We start from the raw sequence: 21256 nt of genomic DNA, 5'->3' as shown, positions 1-21256 counted from the left end.
CAGAATCACAGCCGAAAGTTGGGCTGCCTTTTTTTTCTTTTGCGGCACGGGACTACACTTCCCAGGAGCCCCCGCAGCGCCGCCGGAAGCGGGCGGGCCCCGCGGGCGCGCGCGGTGCCTTGTGGGCTCGACGGCGGCGGCGGTGGTCTCCGTCATGGCGGCTTGCATCTCGGGCTACACGTTCAGTTCCGTCTGCTACTGCAGCGCCAACAGCAGCGCCGACCACGTAGGTTCTTGGGGCCGCCGTCGCCCCGCGCCGCCGGCCGGGCCCCGGCCGGGGGTCGCGGCCCCGCTCGGCTTCTGCCGGCGGCGTCGAGGTGCCTCTCACCGGCGGGGGCCGCGGGGTGCCGCCCGGTCCCGGCTTGGGAGGGCGGGGGGTGACCGGCAGCCCCCCCCCCCGCGGGGCAGCGGGGCACCGCCGGGCGGGCGCGGGGCTCTGGCGGGGGGCGCGGGAGGGGGTTTGGGGGCGGGGAACGCGTGTGGAAGCCGCGGGTGTTTGCGCGCACATCCCGGTGGCGCTGGCGCAGCAGCACCGGTGACCCCTCCTCGGCTGCAGGACCGCCGATTCCTGCTCGTTCTCCTTCCTCCTTTGGGCGGGGATGGAGAATAAAAGATAACTTTAAGCCATCTCCTGAGTTTCATGGTCCCTGGTGTTGCTCAGAGTCCGGCCCGCTCTCCGGGTGTAAATTGGAGTAAGGCGCTGCAGGAGCAAACTCCGCTTTCCCTCGGCTTTGAGGGAACGGAGCGGCAGTGATGCAGTGCCTCCTGCTCCGGCCTCCTCCTCATCCTCTGCGGGTCTGTGCAGCCGGGACTGCTGTGTCCGCCTTGTGTGGGCTGTAGCTTTCGGTGGAATGGGAGTTTTGGGCAGCCTGTTCCTGTAGCGTTGTGAAAGGATGTTGGTAAATCAGAAGATCAGCCTCTGTAAAGCTAAGGACAGGTTATAGCTACTGCATCTCCGATATGTCTTTAATCTAAATTTTTTGTTTAATTCTTCCTTTTAATACTAAGAAAGCTACGGTAAATTACTGTAGTGGGTGTTTTTTTCTATTTTTAGTCTTTGTTTTGTTTGTGTTTTTTTTTCCCCTTGAAATTGTAGGAAGGATTTCTGCTAGGAGAGGTGAGACAAGAAGAGACCTTTAGCATTAGTGATTCGCAGATCAGCAACACTGAATTTCTACAAGTGATTGGTAAGTAAGAGAACTTTGAGAAATTCTGAAAAAAGCACTGTTCAGTTTTTCAATTTTCAGTACAACAATTCAGTAAGAATTACTTCACTTATGACACCAGCACAAGATGTTCTAGTCTTAAAAAAATCACGTTTGCTACAGGATTTGTGTGTTTGTGGTTGAGGTGTGAGGAAAGGGAACGGTCCTCTGCTAGATAAGGGGTTTTTATGGATCTCCTTTTGTGAAGAAAAGATCATTTGTTGTGACAGTTATCCGCGTTCTTTGGTGGAGAAATTATTAATTTGGGTTTTGATTCTGAAGGGAGTTTACTGCTTGATGTGATTGTCCAAATAAAATGAGTGCATTGCTTGATTTACTAAAGCTGAAAGGGAGCAAATTTCCAGTAGAGGGTTTGGATGAACGGCTGGTGGTTGATGACATAAACTGTCACAGCAAGATTGACGAAGGAATATTTGTCAAACAGTTTACTTTATTGATAAGCACATGTCCTTACCGTATCGCTGATTGGTGCTTGCTGTGAAAAGTGAAAGGAGGTCTAAGATCTTACTGTTAAGTGCTGTTGGTTGAAGTAGGTATTTTTATACACGAGTGAGATGCTGTTGCGTGATTTTAGCTCTGTGGATTACAGAAAATAGGAAACCCCTGAGAAAAAAAAGCCTTTTTTTTTGTATGCATACATATAACCTGATGCTAAAATACACAAAAACCTTCTTTAAAAGCCCAAATGTGTATGTACCTGGCTTCATGGACCTGATACTAGGTGACACAGCAGCACCTGAGTGAGGCTTAGCTCATACACAAACATCTAGCAGTTGACTCCCAAATGTTGTTTCCAATACAGAGCTAAAGATCTGTGCGACATTATGTTGCATCTCAAGATACTTGCCACCTTAAAGTGGTGGTGGTTGTGTATACAAGAATCTAGAAGGGTTAAGTAGTTGCCTGTTCTGGTTATTTCTAAGGAAAGATGGGTGATAAATTGCCTGTATGAAGTGTCAATTAATTGCAATTAATTAATTGAGCTAAATGACAAAAAATAAAGGTGTAGGATTTTTTGTGTGTGTCTATAATCACTCTCAAAGTGTTGTTTAAAGGAAGGCCAGCTGATAGCTGTGCCTGTTGGGACAAAACTAGACGTGACCATTGGGTGGGAACTGATCTTAGTTGTTGTCGACGGCGTACTGCAGTAATGTCAACAGCTGCAGCCTCAGCGTGGCTTTGCAAACCAAGTGGTTGTGGCATTAAAATCATCCCCTTTTTAGACACTCTTTTGTCACGTTCCTGGTCACAGTTATTTTCTGAAAAGGGAAGTTATGCACACGCAAACAACCCACCCCCCCACCCCCCATCCCTCCCAGAGATGATCTGGATGTTTTTTGTTTACCAGATTTTTACTTCAATGTTTCTTCATCAGCATTGGCTCTTGAACTCCCAGTTCAGCTCATGAGCTGAGATTGGCACTTTTGTGGCCCCGTTGACACGGATGAGTTTTAACGTTCTTGCATGTCTGCTGTCTCAAAGCTCAGTGGTGGTGCTTGAGTATACGTGTGTATATATAGTATATGTACTATATATATAAAAAAAATAAGCTAATTAAATTTAGAATGATGGCTGCTTCACATGTGCTGAGCAGTAGCCTTGTTCCTTCCTGCTTTTCAAAAGTCAAGGCCTGTGCAGCGATATAATAACCCAGGGATCAAGTCTATCTTCTCAGTAATTGTGATCAACATATTTGCTGGAAGAAATTGGTCTAAGCTGGAATAGTTAAACTTTACTGGCTTTGCTTAGCAAATCATTTCCACAGATTCCTGCATGCCAGTGTGAAAATACAGGGTTGATACTTTACTTGGAGTTGTTTAAAAGTGTAAGTAACTGCAACAGCAGCATGGTGAAGAGGCCTTGCCAGTGAAAACACACAGTTTCTCAGGCAGTACGCCTGCCGTGGGTGTTCGGAGCCCTGTTTTGATGGTGGATAAATATGCTGATATGCTAATGTGTGTAGTCTGTTGTTCTTGGGAGCTGAGATCTGATTCCGACTCTGCTGAGATTGCAGTTGGGAGCAGCCTGTGACTTTCAGAACAGCAGGTGGTGAGTCACTCTCCAGGAAGGAAGAGTCTAAACAAAGTTGTTGCTAAACATTCCAGCCGGGTTCTAATGTAGGAGCTTGAAATATTACTGCTACAAAAGTGCTGTTCAGTCTGGACAAATACAGCTTCAGGCAAAAGTTATGCCTGAAAAAACTTATGAAAGTTTAAAGATGTACTAAACACCACCAAGTCGTGCTTGTGTTAGGGAGATAGTGTGGATTGGATTTTGGCTCTTTTCGTGCTCTCCTCTGAGATTATCGACATGTTACAACTTTTGCTGCTTAAATAAGCATCTTAGCATTTATTACAACCTCTTCAATGAAAAAAAACCCCACTGCTGTGACTTCCTGATACTTCATATAACAGAATTATAAATGGCAGCTAACTGTTTCGGAGTGGCATTTAACTCCTTTTCTCATCACAGATTCTATTTGCCTTGCCTGGTTAAATACTCCAATGTATAACATTCCAGTGATTCTCTTCCCCATCCCTTTTTTTATTCATTGCAGCTGTAATAACCAGAGTACACGAATGCAAGTGAACTGTTGTGGAAAGACGCATTAAAAAAAAAAAAAAATCATAAATGCCTTTGTGAGGGGGTTACAACTATAAAATAGTATCAAAAGTGTGTATTTGTGCCTCAGATATATCTGTGTGTCTCTGAGCAAGTGTGTCTTGCTTATTGTTAAAATATTTTCCTCTGTAAAATGGCAGATTAGGAAGAGAAGCTCGTTTTCTGGGTATGGTGCTGTGTCATCAAATGTTGTTGAGGTATTAAGGGCAGGGTTTGGCCAGACACAAATGTTTATTTGCTCAGTAGCTGTGATGTGGAAAGTTCATGCAAGAGATGCCACTAATTTCTCTTTACCTTGAGCACTTGAACATATGTATCTTTATTTTTTTTTGTTTGTTTGTTGTTGCAGAAATCCATAACCATGAACCTTGTTCAAAACTCTTTAGGTAAGCGTTTTCTGTTGTCTTCCTGTGTTGGCTGCAGAATATAAAAATAGGGAGCTCACTGAAATATATTAGCATTTCAAACGTACCTACCCATGTTTGCACTGTTTGCTCATCAGATTACATTAAAGGAATATGTGTAAATGGCACCAGCCGTGACAGTGAAATTATGAGTTTACAGTTTTAGTAGTACTTACCTTAATATAAAATGTTCAGTTAGAAAGTGTGCTGAGATAGCTAGTACAGGCTTATTTCTCCCTCTCTTTGAATTTCTACCTCATGTAGTTAGTGGAGGCAGGATAGCAGTCAGATCAAATCATATCACTCTGATAATTAGGACGAATGTCAAAACCAATTTAAATTCTTGTAGTCTTAGGCTAGGTCTGCTTGGACCTGGTGGGTCACAAAACACCTTAGTAGCTTGCTGGGTTAACAAGTTGTTTTGTAGGTAGTTGTACTAACTTGCAGTTGTTCTGAAACATTCAACTTACTAGGGTTTTTTGCCTTCTGATCTCCTGTACTCCAGAATTTAAATGAAATATAGGTCTAATATATTCTGTTTGGCAGCTTCCATCTATTTCTCTTGTTATTCAGTGATGGCTTCTAAATTGCTAACTAGAAATTCTTTGTAGAGGGAATTCCCGATTAATCTCCTCGTGTCTTTATTTAGAGATTTCCAGGCAATTAAGAAGACACAGTGCCTTAGATATTATGATTGGCATGAGTTACACTAGAGAGGAAAGCTGCAGTCTATCATTTGCCTGCTGATAATTACAGAGAGGGTACTCTTAACCCAGTTATTTAAATGCTGGAGATTCTGCACATCAAGATAACATCCCAGTGTCTAGCAGACTATTTCTGGTTCCTAGCGATGCTTTGTGCAGCACATATCAAAACTGATCCCGTTTGCTGCTTCTCCCCAGTTGAGAAATTGGTTGTTAGGAACTGAGCTGATGGAGGAAGGGGAAGGAGTCTGTATTTCACTGCGTGCTTTCTGCACGAGAAAACCAATGAATTTTCTGCAGAGCACAGGGGAAACTCTCATGGCTCACACAGCCTTTATCAGTACCAGAGCGTGCTGTTGGGCTCTCTGCTCCTTTAGTTGTAGCAGATGCTGATTTTGGGGCATTCTACCTTATCCTTTTGCCTTAAGTATAGCCAGTCTGAGAAGGGCTGTTGCTCATCTGCGCTGTGTTCTGGCACTGCCGATGCCGAGTATAATAGGCTTGATTCCAGTGCTTTGACCAACATGTGGGAATTAAGAAGCAAGGATTTTAAAAGGACTGACTTCTCTGTCTGTGCAGTTTTCAAATGAAGGTGTTTCATTACATACTAGTGGCTCATCCCATAAGAAAATTATCAAGCATAGAAAGAGGAAGAATTGGATATCTGCTGCTCACAAGAAAATGTAAATATTGTGAACATGAATTGAAAAGATTATGCAATACTATGTAGTATCTCAAATTAGTCATTAGTTGTAATCCTAATATTCAAAATGACTTGCATCTTAAACCAAATTTGATTTCCACCCTTATTTACCAGCCAAGTACTGAGCTCAGGATTTTCTATTGTGTTTTTTTTTACCCCCCACACAAGAGTTGAGATCATAGACCTCTAAAACAGGGTGTTTTCCTGCACTGCTTTAGGTGTTAGTGATATCAGCTCTTGAAAGAGACTAAGGACTTGGCAGGTAAGTCAAGGAGGAGTCTATGTTCAAATGTTTCTCCTTTTACCATGCAGTGTGATCTACTTGAATTTATAAACCTGTCTGTGTAGATAGGTTTATAAATACTTAAATCTGTTGTGTCCTCAAAATAACAACTTGTCAGGGCTTGGGCCTCAGTTCTGCAAGCAGCACCGTATGGAAAGAACACAATGCTTTGGATTGTTGCTGACCTGCATGTAACTGTTCTGGTTTCAAGGGCTCAATCGTGTGAGTCTAATTGCAGGACTGGAGCTCAAGAAATTGATTTATAGTTGCGTGTAAAATGGCCCTGCTTTCCTTTTTTCTGTGGCAGGTAGGCCTCTTATTATTGAAGCAAGGTTTTACAAAATGCTGGTTAAAATAAATTTACACGCTCCATTTATGTACATACCCCTTGTTATAGGGGCTGTCAGTGAAATACTAGGCACCAAACTGATGTGTGCAATGAAAGCGTTTTAAAACTAATAATTACAGGCATCTTGTATGTCATTACTGGTTTAAAAGGGATTAGAGTTTTTGCACCAGCTAGTCTTACACATGTGATTTAAACACTGCACCTTCCTCTGTGAGCAGCTATTAGCTGTGCAGTCCACTTAGGCTTCTGGCTGCTCCTGAGCTGGGTATCTTCAGCAGGTGGAGTGAATCCTGACCTATGTTGATACAGATAAAACAGTAGAAGCTGCTTTGTAATGTATCAAATGCCATCTATTTGAAGAATACTCAAAGTCTAAATTATTTACTTCATGTATAATGTCTGTGTAAACTATTTACCTACCTTTCTCTCTTCTTTTTTGGTTCAAGCTTTTATGACTATGCAGGCAAGGTTAATGAGGAGAGTTTGGACAGGATTCTTAAAGACCGAAGAAAAGTAAGTTTTCTATCTTTTCCTCCTGTTCTTGTCATTAGAGTCTGTAATTAGAAAGAGTGATTTTGGAAAACAAACAACTAATTAACAGGAAGAAATATTTTCATTCACCAGTCTGATGGTTTGTTTTGACCAAAGCCTAATCCTGTACAGAAGTTTGTGGATTTGTGGTACTTAGGTTAGATTGGGGACAATATCTAAATTCCCTGAAGAAATGCAAAGGATTTAAGTTCAGGTTCCCCAAAAATGAAGGGCTAATATTAACCCACTCAAATTTCTGAGCTGAACATGGAGCGTAATGATTGTGTACTCTGCTGCCGAAGCCAACAAAAATGTGGCTGATCTGAAAACCTGTTCCAAAGAGTTCGTTTAAAAGAGCTGTCGTGATACAGCCTTGTAATTGAGGTTTTTGCACTGTCAGTTTTCAACTGGGAAGACTGTTCTATCAGTTGTGTCCACTGTTGTCATAGCTTTACGTCACACGTGTTGTTAGTAGCGCAACTGGTATTCAGGAGATGAAATTTTAGTTGTTGTTTGGAGAAGAGTCAAACCTTGATTCAATGTTTCATCTCATTCTGTACTTGTAGTGCACTGTCTTTCTAATTACTGAATAATTGATTCAGAAGTTCTCCTGAACTGATACATCAAAGAGCAGAGCTGAAGGTGTGGTTCTTTGTCTAGGGAAAGGAATCCACCAGCCAGCTTGCTCCGGCAAAAGGATGGATGACTGACTTTCATGATGCAATTTGTGGCAGCTGTGCACCTTGTTGGACCTAGCAGAAAAGCATAGCTGGTGCAGGAATTTGGCTCACAAGGTCTCGTTAGTGCCAGAGCTAGCAAAAAGTAGGGGTGGTTAAAACAAGAACTTTTTTTTATTGCTTTATTTATTTTACAAAACAGCAGCAAACCAGTGTCATTCCAGCTGCCGGTTGCATTTCACTAGTAGCAGAGCTGACTGTCGAGGCATGACCTGTTGGGCTTTTGGGGTTTCTGTCCTCTCCAGGTGACTGCAGTGTAACTTTCACTACTCTGATCTGAATAAGAATGCCTGCTGTATGGATTGATCATCATTATGCAAAGTGTGTCATGACATTTGCTCAATTGCTGGTTGAATTTGCAGTCTGGACTTTCTGTCCACCTCACCCACCTGAATTGTGGAATTTTGCTTACAGACAAGGCTTGAGTTGAGGAGGGATCTTTAGGGAAGCAAGTCCTAAATCTGTGCAGCTTCTGCAACACTGATCATTGTAGTGTTTTTTTTTTTCTTGTCTCTTCTTTCCAGCAAATGTTCTCAGAATAAACTCCTCTGTGTATATGAATGTATTTATGCTTAGTGCATAGGTGCTTTGTGTGTATATTTATACGTATAGACATGTACATCTTTATGCTCATGATGAAGTGAGTTTCCAGTCTCAGATCCTGAATTCTGTTACCCTGTAACTCTACCCTAGAACACTACAGAGCATATGAAGTTCCCCTTCAGGAGACAAGGCAAAAAATACAGTTTAAAAATGCTTTCCTCCTAGTTTTGAGTTGAATTTTATTTTGTTAGGACCGGTCTTGCAGGGAGACCCTGGCAAGATGCATTATCTGTGGTCAGAAAGCAGGCAAAACTGGAGAAATTAAAACTTGCAAGTGCCATGTGGCTAAAGCACTACAGATTTATTGATGTTACTTGTCATAATGGCAATATAAAAAAGAAATATGCTGTCTGGGAACCAGGACAGTCTTGTGTTCTGTTTTGTTAGCAAATAAGCACATTTTTATTACGTTCAGCCTAAGTAATTGCAGAAATTTACCATAAAAAGTTAAAAACAATGCTTCCATTTTTTTATCATCATATTGTTTAATGTGTAGAATCTGCTGTATTTCACTGAATATATACGTGTAGTCTTAATACATCACTACACAATAGTGCCTATTCCTGGGCCTCTTCCTACACCAAATCATTAATGATGTGTCCTTTTTCATTAATCTCTTAAATTAGATGCTAGTTTGCATGAAGTAAAGGAGTTTAATGCGTGTTGTATTCAAAACAATCATTGAATTAGAATTGGTCTTATCTGATGTGCGTAAGAGTCTTTCACAGTTAAATACACAATGAGATGATTTTATGGCTGTTTGCAGCAGATTAGTCCCATATGTCTCGTGAACAGACGTGAATTGGCAAATATGTTTGCGAAGCACTGGAAAGGTCTTACAAATCAATACCAGTGGATAGGCAGTTGAGATATTTAGGCTAAAGAAGCCCCTCATCTGCTGGGTTTGAAAACAGTTCAGCTCTAATAATTTGAAGATGCTCCAAGGTCTGTTGCTAAAATTAACCAATTGGAGTATAGAATCGTAGAATGGTTTGGGTTGGAAGGGACCTCAAAGATCATCTAGTTCCAACCCCCTGCCATGGGCAGGAACACCTTTCACTGCACCAGGTTGCCCAAAGCCTCATCCAACCTGGCCTTGAATACTTCCAGGGATGGGGCATCTACAACTTCTCTGGGCAACGTGTGTCAGTGCCTCACCACCCTCAGAGTGAAATTTTTTTTTCTTATATCTAATCTAAATCTCCCCTCTTTCAGTTTAAAGCCATTGCTCCTTGTCCTATCACTACATGCCCTTGACAAAAGCCTCTCCAGCTTTCCTGTAGGCCCCTTTAGGTACTGGAATGCTGCAACAAGATCACTCCGGAGCCTTCTCTTCTCCAGGCTGAACAGCCCCAACTCTCTCAGCCTGTCTCCATGGCAGAGGTGCTCCAGCCCTCGGATCATCTTCATGGCCTTGTTTGGACCCGCTCCAGTATATTGGAAGTGGGATCCTGAATGCCACTGAGGACGCGCAGGTGTTTGTAGCACAATAAGGTTGAGCAATTAAGAGCTGTGTTGTAACAGGATGTCACTTGTTTTGGGTTATTTAATAGGGGCAAGCCTCTAGTAATTCAGTCTGATTTTGTTGTAATGTAGCAAACTCACATGGTGCCCCAGCGTTGGCAGCTTTATTATTGGAAGGTAAATGTGTCTCTCTCAGTTAATACTTTGTTTTTTTTCCCGATGTACTTTGATTACAGAACGTTATTGGATGGTACAGGTTTAGGAGAAACACTCAGCAGCAAATGTCATACAGAGAACACATCATTCATAAACAGCTGACACACATTCTTGGAGTGCCTGATCTTGTCTTCCTTCTCTTCAGCTTCATTTCCACTGCAAATAACTCAACACATGCTTTAGAATATGTGCTCTTCAGACCAAACCGAAGGTAAACCATCTCTATATACAAACCACTCCTCGTTTTTATGTTCTGCTTCTTATTGCTCTTCTTTGTACCGTAAACTATTTTGGAGTTTGTCCAATTACGTGTAAAGAAGGCATTGTGTTTGTCAAATGATGCCTTGGTGTACAACTGTTAGCGATGATAGCTTTTTTTTCCTGTGCAAGACATTTATAAATTAAAGTTTTGGGGTGAGCAAAAGTTCTTTTCAGTCTTTAAATCTTCAGACCACAAAAAAACCCAGATTTTAAGAGAAGTCAGATGTCAGTACCATGTTTTGTATAACAGACCTGAATGTAGTTGACCCTTCTTGTATCTGTGGTAGTTTGAATGAACGACTAACAGGTTCTAAGAGGTTCAGAGTTAGGTCCATCTCAAGGGAGTTTTTGATCATGTGTTTATTTTGGACACAACTTCTAATATTTAGCAGCTTTATAATAAACCTAACGCAGAAGCTTTAAAATTAGACGAGTTGGGATCCTCAGAGAGATGGGATAATATCAAGGTTATTGCAAATAATCTTTTGAATATGAATTAAGAACTCTTTCTAAACTTTCTCTACAGGTATAATCAAAGGGTGTCACTTACTATTCCAAATCTAGGCAACACTAGTCAACAGGAATACAAAGTTTCTTCAGTGCCAAATACTTCTCAGAATTATGCCAAAGTTATTAAGGAACACGGGTAAGGATTTTTCCTTTGCAAATGAAGTACAGTCATCAAGCTCTACCTTCTTTACCTTCCAAAGATTAGTATAAGTAATTTCAAGCAGGAAGAACCTAGTTCTGGAGGAGAATGGCTGGTTCCTAGTGCTCTTTTTCTGCTTAGAATCTAATCTGTTGGAAAAACAAAGGGAGCTTGGTGCACTGATAAGAAAAGGAGAGTTAATACGGCCAGTTGGTGCTGTGGGCCTTCTGGCTGGAGGATTCTGACTTGATTTTTTTTTTTTTTTTTTTCTCAAGGAATTTTGTGCTCAAGCTCTCTTTAAAACTTGGACTCTGATTTGGAAGTGTTGAAGTCTTGTGGTTTTTTTTTTAAATCATTTAATTAAAGGCTGTAAATGCAAAGTAGCTCTTCTGACTGTCAACAATGAAATTATACAAGGTTAAAGATTTCTACATAAGTTTAATCTCATTCAAATAGGAATCTGTTGTTCCAGAAGGAATTTTGGTTCTTGAGAGCATGGTACATTTTTAGAAATATAAAGTAAAATGCATTTTAGAAAAATAGTGATAGACTGCTTAACAGCAATTCAAAGACAGCATGAGCTAGAATCTTTTCTTGTTTTTTCTAACTAATGATTTCTTCTCTTTTTTTAGTACTGATTTTTTTGACAAAGATGGAGTGATGAAGGACATCAGGGCTATATATCAGGTTTATAATGCACTTCAGGAAAAAGTACAGGTAACTTGCTCTATTTAATATTGCTCAGCATGTGTGTGGCATCTTTTGTGCTTTGGTTAAACCAAGAGTGGAGGAGATGGAGATTTTCAGAGCTCATAAACTGTTTATCACACACAGTAAGAAACTCAAACTGCTGACTTGAATAGAAACTGGCACATTTCATTATTAAACGTGTGCATTTGCAGTGGCTGCTGTGAAAGGGGTTGATACAAATACCATCAACTCTTTCTCTTTTGCAAGTAAGAGTATTTTAATTCTTAGTGATTTCTGAGAGACATCAGCTTCTTTTAAGCATGTGCGTTGAAGAAAAGCCTTGCTGAAGGCTGTAGGGATTTGCACAGGTTTAAAGGCTTGCCTGTGTGAGTTTAAAAATGACTCCTGGCTCTTGGTATGTAGCATGCAGCAAAGAGAGCTCCATCTGTTAAAACTTGTGAATGTTTTGTGTAGAGCATGAGTGAATCCTGCTCCAAATGTGGCAAAGCATCTGAAAGTGCCTCGAGTGTCAAATCTACTAAATGTAAGCTTGTCAATTCACAGCTTGTCCTGTGTGAAGAGCAGCGTAGCTGTGCTGCCTCAGGAGCATGCACATCTGCTAATTGTGCTGTAGTCACAGCTTATTTCCAGGCTTTCCCCTTACATCTGCCCTGGAGGGATTTGTGTCTCTGCTCCAGCTTAGCTTTGCTGGTTGGCACATACAGCACAGAACAAGGCAGTGATGGCTCCAGCCATCCCCTGACCCTGCTTGCACAGAGAAGCTTCTATTTCTTCTTCTAACCTGCCTTGTAACATGGGTGATTCGCATCGAGAAGGCAAACAGCTTTCATACGGGCTTCAGGAGACGTGAAAATTTATTTTCAGAGGTCTATCCCATTAGCTAGTGGTATTATTAGGTAGTGCTGTTTTTGCCAAGAGTGCAGACATCCTTTCGTGCTCTTGTTGTTTGAATTAGCGTCTGGAAAAATGGAAAATGGAACATCATCAGGGAGTTGTCTTCCTACCTGTTAAAAGCATGACCTTGTTGTATTTCATCATGTAAATCATGCTGCTGTATATTGTTTACAGAGCTTAAAAGTAACTTGGGTATTAGCTAACTTGAGACACTCTTATCTGGAAAGTGACTTTCCCAGAGAATGTTGCAGGACTAGAAATAACTTTTCTGGTAAAGCAGCTGAGATACTTATTTGCATTATTCACCAGTTGCTTGGGAGGGGAGGCTTTAAATTTTATACACTTTTTAAAATTAGATACGGAACGGAAAGCATAGTTCATGTTTTTCAATTCTGTAGGTAAGATCACTAGTAGTAACCTTTCGGAGAAGAAACCCTAAATGACTAGTGACTTACTGTTAAAGACTCAGCAGTGCTTTTAGAGTTGCATACTCATCAAAACTGATTGTGTTTAATGATAATGGCGAGTACTTAATTTCTGAAGAAATAAACAATATCTAGTGTAACATGTTTAGATTAAAAAAAAAAAATCAATATTATCCAGAACTGGTTTTAAACTTAAATCCTTCTGTGAAAATGTCACCTTCACTTCCTAACCAGTATAGGGAAATGTTGTTGAAAAGTCCATGGGTCTTGTTTATTTAATACAGATATTAGGAGATCAGCTTGGGACAGTTGTCTCGAGTCAACTGTTTCATACCCCAGTTTGAATTTGGTCTACTCCAAAAGGATGTACCTCTTATGCTGCATTTTAAAACCATGCCATTATAGTATCATTATTGTGCTAACAGTGTGGTTTGTTTTTTTTTTAAAAAAGAAACCAAAAAGATCAAGTCCCTTCCAAGTCGAAGGAGCTAACTTTGGATCTTATTACAAATCTTCCTACAATGATGAATTATTTGGAAATGCTTTTCCTATCATGCAGCAGTTGGGAATTAGCAACAGCCAGTAAAGAAAATGATCTTCAGGTTGAATGTTGTGCTCTGATATAATTAACTCCTGCTCTTGGTTTCATGCTTTTATTGGCTTCTGGTCTGGTAGTAGCTTTATTAATGTTGTCATGGAAGTCTTTTCTGTATTTTTGCAAAATCTTGGCATATCTTGTGTTTTTCTCCTAGGCAGTATGTATAGATGTAGAAAAAAGTGAACGTGTTGTTGAATCTTTTCAAGCTGATGTAAACAAGTTAAAAAGGCAAATCGCACAAAAGAAAAATGAAAAAGAACAAGAAATAAGTAAGTTGCCTTTTAATTTTTTTTGTTGTTGTTTCAGCAGCAGATGCTGTAAGGACAAAACGCTTTGTGGAATTGTTTTGAGTTGTGTTCCTGATAGCTTATACCAAAAGGAAAAAAAAAAAAATCACATTGGAAGGATATATGATGGTTTTATATTGCGTGATACCAGAACTGTGAAAGTATGCATAGTGCAGATATTTCTGTAGGAGTCATCCAGTGTTAGCAAACTCAAAACACAGGAGAGGCAGAGCTGTAGAGAAAGAAGGAGAAAATCAGTCCTGGATATAACACAGGAAAAGATTGGTTGTAGGAAGGGAAAAGTGGAGCAAAGCCAGGAATGAAAGAAGCAAATCCAAATACTGGAGAGATTCCTTTTGGATTATTGCATAGAAACAGGGTGCTGCGATTCCAGGCCAGTAGCTATCAATGTTTTTTTGACGTTTTTATTCCCTTTCCCACTCCCCAACCTTAAGCCCAAGTACAAGCCCAGCACCAGTTAGAGTGCAGTGGTATTACTGGACACAGACAAACTGAATGAAGGAAAATGAGTGCTTAAGTGATGAATACTGATGTAGATCCTCGGAAATGTTGTCTGGGTGACTTTTGATCTGCAGCTTTCACTGGATGTATTCAGTTTTTCACTAGAGATTTAGAGGAGATCATCTACATTTGATCCTCCTCTCCCACTTCACAGTTACTGAATCCTAATTTAGTCAGTGTTTTTTTTTTTCATAATTTGCTGACTTAGCGATGACTGTGATTATCATTGAAATGCCACTTTTAAATGTTAAACTAAATCTTCTCAAAAGTCCATTTTGAAGTCATCTCTGTCTTCAGGAGGACCTGCTAGATAGTGGTAGAAACAATTTAAGTGCAAAATATTGTTGGAATTTGCCTGCTTACCAGGGATGATACACAATTTGAAATTCATATTTCAAGTACCATTAGTTTTAATTATTAGTTTAATTCCATGAAGCTACTGAAATATTGGCCTTCTCACAGTGTGGTGGGGGGATTCATTTTGGAGAAAGTTGAATTAGTTAATTCTCTTACTTAAGGCAATACAAGCATAACGACCTTCTCTTTATAAAAAGAAGCTCTGAATGCAGAAATTACACTTCTGCTGTGATTTGAAGACCTGCATTAGTATTGAGTTGATTGGATTTAAGTTTCCGTGGTGCCAATAAGTCCCATTAAAAATCCATGGTTTTATCAGACTTAGTTCTATATTCTGTATTAATAGTCCAAGTTTTCATAGTATATATTTAGGACTGGTAGGAAAGGCCAGTAATATGTATGTGTTAATTTTGCTGTTCCATAATTTTCTGAATCAGTGAGACCTACTGTGTGAGCATGCTTGACTTGTTGCCACACTGTCCCTCTTTCCTAAAAATTAAATATGACTTCAGGAGACTTTTGCTTAGCAGTAGATAGGTTTTGTGAAGAGTCTGGACATTTCCAAGGAGACATTGCTGATCTAACTTAATTTGTGAGAGCAAAGAAAGACTGAAGGTAGAGAGTAGGAGCAGAGAGTAGGCAAATGGGAAGTAATATCTTTTAAAAAGTAATTCATAAGCAATTACATATTTCAGCAAACACTGCCTCTTTTTACCATGTTTTGAAATGATAAGAAAATAACCAAATTTTGTCATTTTAGCTACAAGATGATGTTTATTATTTGTGTATCTTGTTATCCAAAGCTTTATCTGAGACTAAAAGATGGCTTGGATGGGTTAACGCCCTAAACTGTGCGATAGGCCCCTCTGCTGCTACTGGATATTTTTATTTCCCCCCCTGTTGCAACGTGCTGTTGTCATGTGAGCATTTTAGAGCAAACTTTGCTCTATCAACTTACTTCTCTAAGGTTCCTCCTTCTCTGGATCTCAAAGATAAGGTGAAGAGCAGCATCAGCCACAGACAGTTTATAAGATGGAAGTGGCATGAGTCACTGCTGCTTCCTGCATGGCTGTAGATGCAACAGCCAGGGAGCTGCTACTACGGATCTAGTGAGAAGTAGAGATGGGTATTTAGTGTGACCAGAGCTGATCCCAGCCCATATGGCAAAAGGTGGAGGAGGAGGAAGAGCAGTTGGTGCTAGCTTCTGGATCCTACCAGGGAGATACGAGTGCTGGACTGAAAATGTATGCCAGAGCAGATAATTATATGAGGGCTGAAACAAGAAAACAAGCAACTCATATCTCTGTAATATTTTTAGATGTGAGTAGCTAAATGCTGAGCTGGCCTTCTGTTCTCTCACTTTCTCAATATCAGGAGAATTTCCTTGTTTTTAGCGAGTCACATGTTCCAGTTAATCATTCTCTGAGCTGGAAGAAAAGAGAGCATTTGATTCGAATTCCCGCAGTAGTATTGTGTGAAAGCTTGTTATTTTTACAAACTTTTGTTTGGCAGGTTATGACTTCAACACTGTAGCACGAAAGTCAGTTGAGACTTTTTTTGCCAGATCATTGAAATACTTTTGCACAATGTAGTAGTGCGTTCTAGGGTACAGCGAGTGCTGTGCACTTCCCAGATGCCAGGATATCTCCCACTGTAGTTCTAGTATCGTAGACCAAAAATGGAATTCTGTTACGTAGCTTGTTCCTCAAAACTTGAGGGAATATGCTCTTTTTATTACTGAAGAGATACCTCATTGACTTGATTAAAGCAACTATTAACTGATTTTTGCTTTTTCCAGAAGTATGGTGTTATGCTAAGTAGAGCTGGCAACATTTTGTCTATCACCAAGGCAGCTTTAGATATACCAGTGTCAATTCTGACAGATGTTTGGAGGTTAGTAACCTGTTAGAAACCAGTCGAAAACTTAAGTCTATCCCAGTGCTTAACAAACATTCCTGCAAGGAAGTTTTTCCTCATGTCTAATGTATCATACTCGAGTTTAAGGTGCCTTCTGCTTACTGTTCCACAGCAGCCTCTTATGTATGTTTAAAGACTTAAACTGTTTCCTCACTTTTCTCTAATTATCCAATTTATTGCAGTCTTTTCTCTTAGGTCATGATATCTAGACCTCTAACGAGTCCTTCTCTTTTGTATAGTTTCTCTGGTTTTTCTCTATTTCTTAAACTGTGCTGTTCAAAATTAGATGCAGCATTCCAGTTGTAGTCTTAACTAGTGCAGTACGTACTGAAATAGCACTTAACTGTTTCTGAACAGCTGAGCACACGTAATGCACGTTGGTATTTATAGTTTACATAAATCAACAGTAAACCTGTGTTTCTTTTCTGCAGAAGGATGTAGCTGTTCCTCATTTTGCAGATTGTGCAGTTCATTATTCCTGTGCATGTCTTCCTTAAATTAGTTTCTGAATCATCTCGTCTAAGATGACTTTGAAATTGCTGTTCTGCTACTCTGTTATACTCGCAGCTATTACTAGCATAGTACCATCTATAATTTTAATAAGCACGTGCTGATTAAATTCCATCATTTAGGTTGTTAATGCGAGCACAGTTCCAGTGCAGAGCTGGGGAGCTTCATCTTGATGCTTCTTTCCAATGTGGCTGTTAACCATTGTAATTGTTCTTCAACCAGGTTTTCAGCTGTTTTTTTTAATCCTCATAGTGCTTGTGCCACTGTCTGTTCTTTATGAAACATGGAGACACTGAAATCCTTAAAAGTGAGATGTATCCGTGGCTTCTGGTCTTGCTTGGATTTTTAAAACTGCATGGATTGGAAAGAGACCCTATACCTTAGTGGATAAATTTATTTATAGCACCTGTCTAACTGCACAATTGCCTAGAAGTCAAAACATGAGGTGGTGGTTTTACCCACTATGTGTGCCTTTTCATGAGGAACAGATTTCAGTGATTGTGTCCAACTTTTCCAGCTATGTTGAACAACATACCTTACCAGTGTGGGTCACTGCTGGGGATCTAGAAACAAAGGTTGACAAGATGATTCTTGCCCAGCTGTCTAGTTAGCAACCTAAATGAGAGACACTGTGTGAGTACAGGTGGTTTGGCGAGCAGAAGGTGAGCGAGATGCAGTGGTCTTGGCAGCCTGCTAGGCTAATCACAGACATGAGGAGGGACAGTCTTTAAAAGAATAATTTGAGGGAAGACAAGGTGGTTTCTTTGGTGTTCATGAGATTGTCCTCTAGCACAAGGGGCATTGTAAGAGAAAGTAGAGATGTGATTTTAAGTTGTAATATCAACAGAAGAGGCTGATACTGTCTGATAAAAATTGAGTCAAGCTTTCAGTACTGAGTAAGACAAGGTGGAGAGGAGCAGGCATGATGAGCCCTAGCATAGCTACTTTTTAATGTGAGAAGGAACAGAGAAATACAGAGAAAATGAGGTGGAAGGAGCAACAGGTTATGGAAACTTCCTGTAGCTGTGTTTTTAGGGCACTTAAACTGGAGGAAATGAACTGTACAGGATGACTATGCACATAAAAATGGAGCACACTTGCATTCGGTTTATTTGCTTTCTGAACACATTTTGGTTTTGAAATGAGATCATCAGGATAATCGAGTCGGTGAGTTTCATGGATGTACTGCTAAATTTAGAGAAGATACTCTTCGTCAAGCTCAAAGAATAGGATGTAGTAATAAGCAAGATTTGACATGACGATTAGGCATAGTGTGTGTCATATGGTCATCAATACGACAGTCGGAATTGCCAAGGATGAGTAGTGGAGGCTGAGAGGAAAAGATCCAGTGCTGGAGTTTGAAAGCAATGCCAGGGATGAACATTTACTAATAACCAGAAAGAAAAGAGAACAGTCAAGGGCTGGCATGAGCGTGGTATGTTACAGCTGGGTTATGCAGAGTGTATTGCAAGGTAAGCATTAAGCACACCGATTTTCTTTGCTTTTGTAGGAATGCAGCAAGCAATTTTAAGCAGGCAAATGCCAACAGATAACTTGGAACCAATGTTTGTTCCACGAATGTCCTACACTGGATTTGCTGTGGAAGGCTGCACACTTGAAGATTCAGATGTCTCTGATCCTCCCCCTCCGTATTCTGATTTCACTGCAACCAGTCAAGAAAGTACTGTCGGTCACGGTCTCCTAGAAAGCAATGTTTTTATGCCTCGACCTCAAGCAGTAGGTTCTTCCAGTTATGTTTCCACAAATGCAGGATTGAAATATTCTGGTAATGGAGCGTCCATGCCATCTTCCCAAAGAGTGGTTGGTGACAATGTTGATGAATCAGAAGACAGTGATTATGAGAATTTGCTTGAACCTACGGAGTCATCTGACAGTGAATACTCACAGACAAGGGATTCACGACCTTCAGCACATCCTGATGGTGATTCCAGGAACACTCAAACTTCTCAGATTTGATAGGGGGGCGAAAAAAAATCCACACGACACTGTTTTTTCATAATTGTTACAGAGACATTTTGGGGATTTAACCTGGAGGAAATGAACTACACAGGATTACTGTGCACACAAAAATGTAGAAGACTTGCACTAGATGGTTTATTCACCTTGTGATACATTTTGCAAGTTTTGTAATGGAATCATTAGGATAATCAAGTTGTACTAATACTGATGAGGTTCATGGATGTACTGGTAAATTTAGGCAAAATGAAATTTATAGAGATCTTGTAGCTTTTGTTGCCGTATTTTCTTTAAGACGATAAATTGGGATGTAGTAACTAAGCACAGTCTACATACAATGTTCTCGAATCAAAACTTACCTCTTGCACTATCATGCCTTGAATTTTAATTTTTGAAAGGGAAAACTATATCAGCCGCCTTCAAAATAGCTTTCTATGGTAAGCCAAATTGGCCTTCACAAGCAAAGAAATTTTGATAATTGTGAGAAGCCTGATTGGAACAGATGTGGTCTACCTTCTTCTATCGGCATGCTCTTTTAGCAGAGAAGGAGTTTGTTTCAACTTTTTTTACTAGCAGAATGTGTGTATCTCTTCAAATGATGGTTGCCTTTTTTTCTGTAAAGGGTGGGGGGGGTGGGATGACTGGTAAATCATTCAAATGAATGTCATAAATATAATTATTCTGGTTTCGCTGGGTTTACAATGACTTTATGCCACACTAGCCTCACTTATTGTCTCATTTGTTATTTTAGCATAAATACAAAGTGCACATACAGGAGTAAATGACTGACAGAAGTAGTAAATTCCATCATGATTGGACTTTGGAGTCTGCAAATTACAAACATCAGAGACTGCTTCTTGCATTTTATTTGCATCTGGATATTGGATTTACGCTTCTAGATGAGTTATTTTATGTAATAAGTAGGGGATAGGGTAGGAGAAGATTGTTTGGAGAGTCCCCTGGGTTTATTACCTCTCTTCCTCTGGGTGAAATGTGTAAATGATTATTTTAATTTGAATTATAGCTCTTGTCAGAAAATTGCCAGTTGGGATAAATGAAGTGTGGTATATTTAGAGAATTTCATGTTTGGATGCACTTATTTTTATTTAAATACTGCTTGTATGCTAGCGTTGCCCAAAATATGTGAAATTGTGCCACTGAGAAGTGTGTATTATTGGACTCTATCCCTGATCTGTAAATGAAAAAATACACGTTTTAAGATAACCTCATCTTAAGCATTTATCGCTTTGAGGTGTCAATAAGCACTTCTTTGGTTTACACCCAGAAGAACAAAGCAGTCGCTTAGAAGTTCAAATATATCAGATTTACAAAAGGCTAAAATTGCAGTATGTATTCTATATGTAGGCAAAAGTCTGTTCCTTAGCCTCTCCTTGCCTGTACTCAACTAAGCAAAATGACTTTGGAAAAAAACGAGATGTGAAAATTGCCACTCTTCTAGCGAGCGTTTCCACCTTTAAACACCTAGTGGTCTGGTTTTAACTATTTTACGTTATTCTCATTAGCCTTAACTCGGTGCATTTTGTCTTTGAGCGTCGCAGTCCATTTAACAGAGGACTTTCTGGCTGGCTGGAGCACCTGAGGCTCAGGTGCTACACACGCCTGTATGTCAAAATGAGAGCTGACAAGATGGCAACTACCGTTTTTGTTTTTATTCCGCACAGAAACCTGCAAAATGTACATCTCTGACAAAGCAGTTAAATGTGACAATAAAATCCTATTTAATCCTGTAACTTATATTTTAATATTTGTCAGGTTCCGTGTCAGTGAAGTAACTCACCACAATGTAGAAACGTGGCTCAAAATCAATGATCTGTTAAAGCTGGTCTGTTTGTGGGACTAAGAGGGATTTGACGGCAGGGGAGAGGGCAGTGCTGGACCTTTCAGTGTTGCATCCCTGCTGCACGTCCTTATGACTCTGATACAAAGATTCTGGAGTTCTGGAATCTCTTAATAACAATAAATGTCTTAAATTCTGCTTGCTTTTACATATAACATGTAGGTGATTGGAGGGGGAGGAGTATGTAATCATGCTGTCCAGGCTAGTGCCTATCTGCAGGTGCTTTCTTTTGCTGTGACTGCTTACTCATAAGAACAAAGGGTGTGGATTTTTTTTCTTTATTTTAATTCAGATAACATTCTGTTAAAAATAGATGTGAATGGACTTTGCTGTTTTCATGACAGTCCTGTTAAAAATCACAGTGTTGGGTTGCGATCCATCTGAACACGATGATAGGGAACAGCTTTAATCCTAAAGAAAACCAGAGCTTCATAGCCATGTGAAGTGC

The 21256-nt window shown here is 40.1% G+C and overlaps 1 protein-coding gene across 2 annotated transcripts; it reads left to right on the top strand.

The window, feature by feature from the left end:
- Positions 1 to 120: 120 nt before the first annotated feature.
- On the top strand, positions 121 to 20806 carry ABRAXAS2 (abraxas 2, BRISC complex subunit). 2 transcript variants are annotated; one of them, XM_086616745.1, is made up of 9 exons: positions 121 to 226; positions 1097 to 1187; positions 4198 to 4234; positions 6738 to 6804; positions 9863 to 10053; positions 10630 to 10749; positions 11385 to 11469; positions 13535 to 13649; positions 18484 to 20806. In XM_086616745.1, the coding sequence occupies exons 1-9, from the start codon at positions 155 to 157 to the stop codon at positions 18948 to 18950; spliced, it is 1245 nt and encodes a 414-aa protein (XP_086472871.1). In that variant the 5' UTR covers positions 121 to 154; the 3' UTR covers positions 18951 to 20806. The 2 variants fall into 2 exon arrangements, with proteins under 2 accessions (XP_086472871.1, XP_086472872.1); XM_086616746.1 differs by lacking the exon at positions 4198 to 4234 and having other exon boundaries at positions 9988 to 10053.
- Positions 20807 to 21256: the final 450 nt, after the last annotated feature.

Source organism: Tauraco erythrolophus, chromosome 9 (genome assembly GCF_009769465.1).
Source record: "Tauraco erythrolophus isolate bTauEry1 chromosome 9, bTauEry1.pri, whole genome shotgun sequence".
In the NCBI taxonomy this organism is placed as follows: Eukaryota; Metazoa; Chordata; class Aves; order Musophagiformes; family Musophagidae; genus Tauraco; species Tauraco erythrolophus.
Note: the sequence above shows the minus strand (reverse complement) of the source record. Positions and strands in the feature narration are given on the sequence as shown.

What these genes read in the sequence shown, in the direction of transcription:
- ABRAXAS2 (XM_086616745.1), top strand. Translation starts at nt 155, where the DNA reads ATGGCGGCTTGCATCTCGGGCTACACGTTCAGTTCCGTCTGCTACTGC. An exon ending in CCTTGTTCAAAACTCTTTAG is followed by an intron (nt 4,235 to 6,737) that starts GTAAGCGTTTTC and finishes TTTTGGTTCAAG; the next exon opens with CTTTTATGACTATGCAGGCA. An exon ending in TTCTTAAAGACCGAAGAAAA is followed by an intron (nt 6,805 to 9,862) that starts GTAAGTTTTCTA and finishes CTTTGATTACAG; the next exon opens with AACGTTATTGGATGGTACAG.